The sequence below is a fragment of the Lepidothrix coronata genome, unplaced genomic scaffold (genome assembly GCF_001604755.1).
Source record: "Lepidothrix coronata isolate B3197 unplaced genomic scaffold, Lepidothrix_coronata-1.0 Scaffold229, whole genome shotgun sequence".
Lineage (NCBI taxonomy): Eukaryota > Metazoa > Chordata > Aves > Passeriformes > Pipridae > Lepidothrix > Lepidothrix coronata.
Genome location: NW_016690409.1, coordinates 868,140 through 876,715, shown reverse-complemented (window position 1 = coordinate 876,715; position 8,576 = coordinate 868,140). Strand labels below are relative to the sequence as shown.

Sequence of the window (8,576 nt, the reverse complement as noted above, 5' to 3'; positions counted from 1 at the left end):
CCATGCCCCCAGGGACACCTTGGCTGGTGCTCAGCATCTGCAGCCACATGCCAGGACTGGCACCACCCTCCCCAAGCTCCTTGGTGCCCCATCCCAGCCTGGCACAGCGGGGATGGGTTCTGGAGCCCGCAGGATCCCACAGGTCAGGACTGCACAAGCAGCTAGGGGTGCAGGAGCAAGAGTCTTCGCACTGGGGTGGGGCTAAGCACGTTAGGCAGCAGCCAAGGCCAGAACTGATTAATGCTGCTCAGAACAGCTGTTACACATTAACTCCCTTGTTTGTCCCATATGTCCCAGCAGGAGCCTCCTACCAGCACCCTGGGCCCAGGAGCAGGGCTGGGGCACCCTCACACAGCCATGCCAGGCACTGTGCTGGGCGCTGTGCCAGCCCCCACAGCCCCTGGACCCCTGCAGAGCTGAGCCAGGGCCACCTCTTACAGGACACCAGTCTCCACAGCATCAGCCATGCTGGGGTCTCGCCCCAGCCTTAGGAGCCACAGCAGCACCTGTGAGGTTTGGTCAGGGAAAGCACCCCAGTGCCCGTCTATTGGGAAGGGCAGACACCTGGCAGCCCAGCTCGGGCAGTGCCCCTCCAGGGGCCCAGCCATGGGCTCCTCCCATGAGCTCCCAGTGAGCCCAGCACACTCTCCCTACCTGCAGAGTTGGCACTGCAGCAGCTGCCAGAGCCTGGCAGCACCTGGGCCCTGCAGTCGGGATGCTGCAGTGGCTGCGAGGCTGGGGAGGATCTTTCGGGCATCCTGGAGCTGCCATCTCCCTGTGGATGGGAGTGCCATCACACCGCTCGCTCCTGCCACCCTGGGCAAAACCTCAGGTGGACCATGGCTCCAAGGGCAGCTGTGGCTTTGTGCCATGTGCAGCCCTGGCCGGCACTGTCACCCTGTGTGCACCGGTGTACCTTGGGCAGGTGGCAGGAGCCCTGTCTGAGTGGAGGGGGGCAGCTGTGGGCACCACACGGAACACAGGATGACACTGGATGGAGATCAAAAACTCACTCCTAGGGGTTGTTTTTCAGAGGTTTTGGTTGCACCTTTAGCAGCACTGCAGTGCTGAAATGACACCTGAGCACCTTCAAAAACCAACCCTGAACACATGACACCCTGGGCAAGGGGAGGGCAGGTCCTGGGGTGGTGACAGAGCCCCTCCAAGCACCTGCCCAATGCCCATATGGGTGGGGAGGGGGCAGCAGGCCCTGGCCCGTCACACCCCGCCAAATGGCGGTGCCAGGCTGACGTTGAGGAAGCCCCCAAAGTGGAAGGGGGGAAGGTGGGGGGCACATGCAGCAGTGGTGGGCAGGCAGGCGAGGGGGTTGGCCCCGCATGCCCTGGTGTCCTGCTCACTGCTGAAGTACACACTGCCAGGTGAGTCCACTGAGGGGTCCTCGTTGAAGTAGTTGTAGGGCCTCAGGAAAAAGCCAACACTGTTCCCCACGGCCACCGTGTTGGGGACGTCTTCAGCATGGGGGACATGCAGGAACCCCACGGAGATCCAGGCGACCAGGTCCTGGGCAGGAGAGCAAAGAGGCATTTATCAGGCTGAGCAGGACTCTTCCAGCCTGGCATCTGCTCAGTTTGGCTCCAGGACACGTGAAGCCTCTGTCCAGGGCAGGAGCCAGGATAGCACCCACAGGGCTCAGCTCCTCTCCCCCCAGAGCCCCCAGCTTACCTTGTTGGTGATGGTCTCATTGTTGATGAAGTTGGCGAAGGCAACGGTGGGCGTCCAGGGGTCATTCTGGTTGTAGATGCTGGTGCTGGTGGGCTCCTCCTCCTTCCGCTGGGTGACAGCCAGTTGGTACCTGCCAGTACAGGGAGCAAAGGGCTTTTCCATGCTGGCACAGGGCAGGGCAGCCATGGCATTGCTGGCTGGATGCACTGGTGAACTGGGGCTGGATGCATCCCTGGTGCATGCCAGGGGACCTGATCTGTCCTGGGGCAGGGAGGGAAAAGGCTGGAAGGGATAAGCATGGCAGTAATGGTCAGCAGCCCCAGCACCTTTGGGCTTGCAGGGAATGCCTTACTGCCCTTGGCTTTTCCAGCATGCCTGAGAAACACAAATTGATCCAGGCAAAGATGCTGCCGCTCAACGCCCAACACAGTCCCTTCAGCCACAGCTATTTCTCATCCAAACAGATTCCCCCAGATTCCCCATAACCATTCTCTGTTAGTTCACCCTGGCAGCAAGACTGGTCTCTGCTTATCCCAAGCATTTTCTAAAACACATTCTGTCCTCAAGGGAAGATATCACAACCTGGGGAAGCCAGTGCTTCCCTTGGGAATTAGTCCTGCAGCTTGGTTCCCCTCAAAGGGAAAACCACGTCATTTCTCTAAATTAGTCTGATCTGGGGTCAGATTCCTGCCTGTGACCTACCATGAGCAGACATTATTGAGCAACTTTTCAACAGAATTTCAGAGCCAAAACCCATGCATGTTCTCTGTTTAACCCTTCCCTGCAGCTTGGCACAGGCCTGCACAGAAGTGGCAGCTCCCCCGCACCAGGAGCAGGAGGAGCCAGGGCTGCAGGGGTGAGTGGGGGAATAGGGAGTGGGAGCCAAGTGCTCCCCAGCCCTGGCACCCACCTGCCCCAGCTGACAGACCGCTCCATGGAGCTGTTGATGGGCAGGTGCTTCCCGGCAAAGCTGATGATCTGGATCCGGTAGCTGCGTGGGTGCCCCCACTTGTTGGGATTGGGGCTGGCAAAGGAGAGGTAGCGGGGCAGGGGGGCATTGAGCGGGAATGCTGCCTCATCCTCCCTCTCCAGTCTTTTCCTGCGGAGGTACGGACGCTCGATGGTGTTCTGCGTGCTCCAGGGATCTTTGATAATCTCATACTCCATGTCCTGGGTCTCCAGGAAGTTCAGCTGCCCTGTGAAGCAGAAGGGGAAACATTCTCGACCTCCACACCCCAGGCAGAGCTGCAGGCCACAATGAACCACAGCCATGAACAAAGGTGGCCAGACCTACCGTCGACATCGAGGTCCACCTTGTAGTGCATGTGGTGGAAGTGCATCGTTCCCAGCGTGTGGGGCCCAACCCTGTTGCCATAGTTAGTGCCTTGGCCATGGAGGAAGGAGGTGCTAATGTAGCCAGTAGCATGCACACGGACCTCCACGGCCCCACTGCCGTGGAACATGAAGTCCCAGATGTAGTCGTAGTTAACGAGCGTGGAGATGGTACGGATGACCAGCGTGTTTTTCCGCAGCCCACCATAGTAAAAGGACTGCGAGTCAGAGAAGTGGCGCCGCAGAGGGAGGGCAGAGTCGTGCTCAAAAATGCAGAGTGAGTTTTGGTTGGTCTTGGGAGTATCTGACTCTGCCAGGTAGTGCCGGTCCACATAGGTCGCTGTGTAGGGGCAGTCGACGCCCCGGACCAGCTCGTAGGCAAACCTGCCGATGCCAAAGCTCCCGTCAAGGTAGCGGGTGGACATGCCCCCAGGGCAGTTGGAGCCATACAGGGCTAAGGCTTCCTGGAGACTCAGCTCATAGACAATCCTCTCCCCCCGGTACCTGATGTCAAAGAGGCGTGGGCCAGAGTTGGGGTTCATGCCAAAGGTGATGCTCCAGCCCTGGTAGGTGACGCGATTGCCCCTGACGCTGTAGCGGGGACCCTGGGGCTCAAACTGCAGCGGACCCAGGGAGTCGGGCGGGTACCGGGGCCTCATTGAGCCCAGCACTGCATCAGCCTGGGGCTTCTTGAGCCTGACGACCTCCAGTGTGTGAGCCAGAAACTCCTGCTCCAGATCCTCTGTGCTGGCAAAGTACCGGCCGTTGTAGAAGACTTTGCGCAGCTGCCAACGGGAGGCGTGGAGGTCCCTGTGCTCCACCAGCACCTCCAGCCCCACTGGTGACAGGTAGTAGCCAGTGCCAGCCACGTTGTGGAAAAGGACAAACCAGGTTGTGCGGTCGCCAGACTTGAAGCCCCGTGGGGCCGTGGTGAGGATGGCCAGGTCGGTCCCGTCAGACTCGCAGCATGTGGTGAGGAATTGCGGCGCCTTTTTCAACTCCCTCCGGATGAGGGTGTTGATATCCATATACTCCTTGCCAGTAACAGGTCTGCGGTGGTATGGCACCTTCCCCCCGTACTTCTGCACCGTCACGTCCTGGTGGTATACTGGCGTAGGCAGAGGACCCACCACGTACTCGGTGACATTGGGGTCTGGCTGGTTCCCAAAGTACAGCACAGCCAGTGCCTCTCGGGCGGGACGAGCCCCCCCGCCGTCCAGGAACCGCAGCACCTCTGCCTTGGCAGGGACCTGCAGATCCACGGAGGCGATGCAGTTGTCCGAGGGTTTGGCACGTGAGGCATCAACCAGCTGCACCCCGAGGTTTCCCTGCAGGTACTGCACCACTTGCGCCATCTCCTCGGGTGTCAGGTCAGCAAAGACCAGGCTCTGGCCATCCTCGGTGTCCTCCTGCTCCGTGGGCAGGTGCTGGCAGGTGCTGGGCGCCCTTCCTCTGGTCAGCAACACGCAGACCAAAGCGAATATCGTGGCTAACGCCAGACCGAGGAGGATGAGCACAGTTTTCACGTTCATGCCTGCTGAGGCACCGAGTGCTCCTGCAGTCTGGCAGGATGCATTTCCAGTTGCAGAATCCTCCCAGTGACCCTCGGGAACAAGGGGCTGGGTTTGTTTTCCCCCCCTGTTTTCTCAGCAGGAAGCAGCCTGGAGGAGCTCGAAGGACGTGCAGAGATGTTCTCACACATTGCCAGGATTTGCTGGGAACCATAAAAGGCAACTTTGCACTGCTTCGCCAGCAGTTTACAATTTTAAGTAAACTTAATGCTTGTGCATCTGTCCTTCCCTCTGGTCCCAGATCATACACTGCAGAGCTTGAAGGGGATGGATCCAGTCATTTGAGGGAAATAAATGCATCTCCTCACTCCTCCTTCTTTTAACCCTGCAGATGCTGGGCAGGCAGCAGTGGCTGCAGAGACAACCCTTCCCCATGCAGAGCAGCGCTGGGCACAGCACCACGGCCTCATCCTGACACAGCCCCCCCCCCCACCACCACCACCAGCATCGCCTGCTGCTGCCAAAATCCCCACGGTCCTGCAGCCATGACAAAGGGGACAGACACTTGTCACCCCACAAATGTGCCCCTGATCCTGAGCTACATCCTAGCACAGATGGGGCTGTGAGGAGGGGGACGAGGGCTCCAGAGCCTGACCAGCATCCTGGCAAACGGGCAGTGGCACTGGCCATGCTGCACTGCCAGCAGCCATGAAACCTTGCAAAGGTCCCCTTTGCATCCCTCCCCTGTGCTCGGCACTGAGTGCCTGAGAGCTGCAGCCCATGGGGTCCTGGCCCTGAACCCAGCCTTCCCCCAACACCCACAGGGCTTGGTGCCAGTGCCCACCTCAGTTGTGGCCCCAGAGCACCGGGACACCCCAGCCCATCCCTCCTGCCCTCCAGCTGGATGTCCCCATGCCCTGACAGGCACGCAGTGCCACACTGCTGGGTTGGTTTGTGGGCACAGGGAACATGGCAGAGACCAGCATCACCCCCCAGGAGACACTGCTGTGAGTTGTAAGAACGAGACACTCGAGAGCACTGGACCAGCACCATTTTCATTATTTTAACCTGAGATATGCACTACACAGCACTTATTTCTACAGCAGAGGAACAGGATTTTCTCCTCACTTTCCTCCTGAAACAGACTCAAACTCAGCAATTAACAGATAACACAGACTCCCATGTGGCATCATGCCAGGAAGATCACGCTTCCTTTTTCAAGAGCACTATTTCAAAAGCAATGATAAAATGTGAAGTCATTACACAACTGGAAATTGAGACAACTTCACTAAAATAAGAAGATCTGAGACAGAACAGTCAGCCTGGTGTCTCTGACCGCATCTCCTCACACCATCCTGTAGCACTAAAGCCTGCTCATGTTTTGAAAACCATCATAGGTGAATGGGGGAAAGTTTGGCAAACAAGAGGCAGTTTTGGGCAGGCAGGCGAGAGGGTTGATTTCACATGCCATGAAGTCCTGCTCACTGGTGAAAAACACACCATCGTGGGAGTATATAGAGGGGTCCAGGTCGTAGTAGTTGTAGGGTCTCAGGAGAAAACCAACCGAGTTTCCCACAGTCACAGTGTTGGGAATATCCTCAGAGTGTGGGATGTGAAGGAATCCAGTGGTTATCCAGGCAACCAGGTCCTAGGCAGGGAAAAGCCACAAGCCCAGGGTTAGTTTAGAGGCTGCAGCAGCAGTGACCAAAATCCACATGGGGCCATGGGGACTAACAAGAGAGAAGGAGGAGAACCCATAGGCACCAGGCAGCTGCACTCCCACACACTGAGCTCCCCATCCTGGGAAAGATCCCCTCCCTTCCCCCAGGGCCTGCCTGCAGCCATGGCCACAATATCTATCCAGCGGAAGGGCCCTTGCCTTGACCTCTGTGGCCTCACTCCAGCCTCACAGAGATTTTCCTGATGTTTTGCCAGCATTTCTCCACAGGGAGAAACAAGCTCCTGCTCTGCACGCTCTGATCTGCACACTCTCACAAAGCACTGAGCGGGCTTACGGAGAAGGGGACGCTCAAACCCACTTTCCTGGTTGCCCAGGGCTGCTGCTCTCCCAGCTGAGCATGCTGTCCCGTGGGCAATACCAGGGTTGCTCAGTCCCTGGGGCTCCCGTTGAGCCTGGGGGTGGCTGTTACAGCTCCAGCCCAGGGGACCCCAGCCCACCTCATTGGTGATGGTCTCGTTGTTGATGAAGTCGGCGAAGGCGACGGTGGGTGTCCAGGGGTCGTTCTGGTTGTAGATGCTGGTGCTGGTGGGCTCCTCCTCCTTCCGCCGGGTGACAGCCAGCTGGTACCTGAGGACACAAAAAGAGACGGGAGCAGCCCCCTGAGTCAGGGCAGAGCTAAGTCAGCTCCTGAAAGAGCCTGCACAGCACAGGATTACTCCAGTGGAGCAACCTCAGCCCAGAAGAGTGTTTCCCTGTGCCTCCCCCATCAAGGGACATCCATGTGATGCCTTCCCATCTAGCAGAGCTGGGGGGTGTCTGAGAACCTGCCACCCCAGCCAGAACAGCCTGACCTTGCCCAGCTGATGGCCCTCTCCATGGAGCTGGCTTCGGGGACGTGGTCCCCTGCAAAACTGGTGATCTGGATCCTGTAACCACGCTGGTGGCCCCACTTGTTTTTGCTGTTGGCCGCAAAGTAGATGTATCTGGGCATCTTTGACTGGAGTCGGAAGGCAGCCTGGTCCTCTGTGTCCAGGACTTTCTTGGTGAGTCGTGGACGCTCTATCTGCTGCTCTGGGCTCCAGGGAGCCCGTGTCATCTCAAATGCCATGTCATGGGCCACCAGGGAGTTTTTCAACCCTGAAAAGCAAAAACAAAGTCACTGAGGAGCGTCCCCACAGTCCCCTGTTCCCCAAGGACATCACTGCAGTCAGAGCTCACTCTCCCTGTCCTCCCTCCCTGCATCCTGAGCTCCGGGCACCAATTCTGCCCGAGAGCAGTTGCTGCTCCACAGCTCCTCGTGCCACAAGTGTACACCATGGGTGTTGATCTACGGCTGGACACTTGTCTGAGCCAGGCAAGACCACTCTGCAGCAGACTCTGCAAAAGACAAGAGGGGACAAAGGGCGAGCCTTGTCCCAGGGCAGAAGAACAGGTTTGCTTTCTGTACAAGCACAGCCTAATTAACCAGAGCACCCGCTGGCACAGGCTGTGTTACTGCTCATCAGCATGTCCTGTGTGATGGAGGCGCCTGGAGCAGCCCAGGCACTGAACACATTTGCACATCACAGACCAGATGCTGCATCGTTCAGATCCTGCCACAAGAAGAGACACAGGCCCGTCTCAGGGGGGGTATGGGAGCAGGAGGGTACAGGAGCAAATTGATCTGGGGATAAGATGGCAAAGGGCTGGCTGAGAGTGCTCGACGGCCAGTGTGGGTCTGGCTGATGGGCCAGTGCTCAGCACCACCTGCCCATCCCACCAAGATACCCTCAGAGTTCTGCTCCTTTCAGTCCAACATGAGTTCCCAGCTTGCATAAAGACCACTTCAGAGCTGAATTTCTGGCCATCCACGAAGGTCCAAACCCCACAGTAGAAGATCCGTGCAGAGCCACCACCACTGTGATAATTTTTTTTCCTTTCCTCATGTGAACAAAACTTCTAACTCCATACCTCCCTTACCAGTGTTAGCAGTGACAGCCTGGTTTCATTCACCTTTTGCCTGTTCCTGCAGTTTTGCCAACCCCTCATTGTAAGCACAACACCCTACCTCACAAGTGGAAAGGAAAATCTGTATAAGCACCAAAAAACTCAAGTTTTGCAAGACTAAAAGTACTTGGGGAGGGCAAAAAGGAGAGACAAGACCCAAACCTACCTCCTACGTCCAAATCCACCTTATAGTTGAAGGAATGAGTACGTATCATACCCAGAGTGTGCTCCCAAAGCCTATTGCCATATCTCAGGCCGTCCCCATGAAGAAAGGATGAGCTCGGGTACCCTGTGGCCTGGACCTTGCCTTCAATGGCCCCATTCTGGTAGAAGATGAAGTCCCACACATAGTCATAGTTGCCCACGGTGGCAATGGAGCGAAC

General features: G+C 57.5%; 2 protein-coding genes across 4 annotated transcripts in view; both read right to left on the bottom strand.

Annotated features, from left to right (window-relative positions):
• Positions 1-651: 651 nt before the first annotated feature.
• LOC108506834 (membrane primary amine oxidase-like) lies at positions 652-4,564 on the bottom strand. Its single transcript, XM_017834217.1, has 4 exons — positions 2,978-4,564; positions 2,594-2,879; positions 1,684-1,813; positions 652-1,521 (listed from the first exon to the last, which is right to left on the bottom strand). Exons 1-4 carry the CDS (start codon positions 4,545-4,547, stop codon positions 1,219-1,221), a joined length of 2,289 nt encoding a protein of 762 aa, XP_017689706.1. The 5' UTR covers positions 4,548-4,564; the 3' UTR covers positions 652-1,218.
• A 938-nt stretch (positions 4,565-5,502) lies between these two features.
• Positions 5,503-8,576, bottom strand: part of LOC108506835 (membrane primary amine oxidase-like) — an 8,532-nt gene continuing 5,458 nt past the window's right edge. The window contains exons 1-4 of one of the 3 annotated variants that reach the window (XM_017834220.1): positions 8,360-8,517; positions 7,059-7,344; positions 6,705-6,834; positions 5,515-6,174 (exon numbers count right to left, since the gene is read on the bottom strand). In XM_017834220.1, the coding sequence (XP_017689709.1) occupies positions 5,890-6,174; positions 6,705-6,834; positions 7,059-7,344; positions 8,360-8,408 (750 nt within the window). In that variant the 5' untranslated portion in view covers positions 8,409-8,517 and the 3' untranslated portion in view covers positions 5,515-5,889. Of the gene's footprint in view, positions 6,175-6,704; positions 6,836-7,058; positions 7,345-8,359; positions 8,518-8,576 lie in introns of those variants that run through there. The other 2 variants (XM_017834218.1, XM_017834219.1) reach the window with 2 other exon arrangements.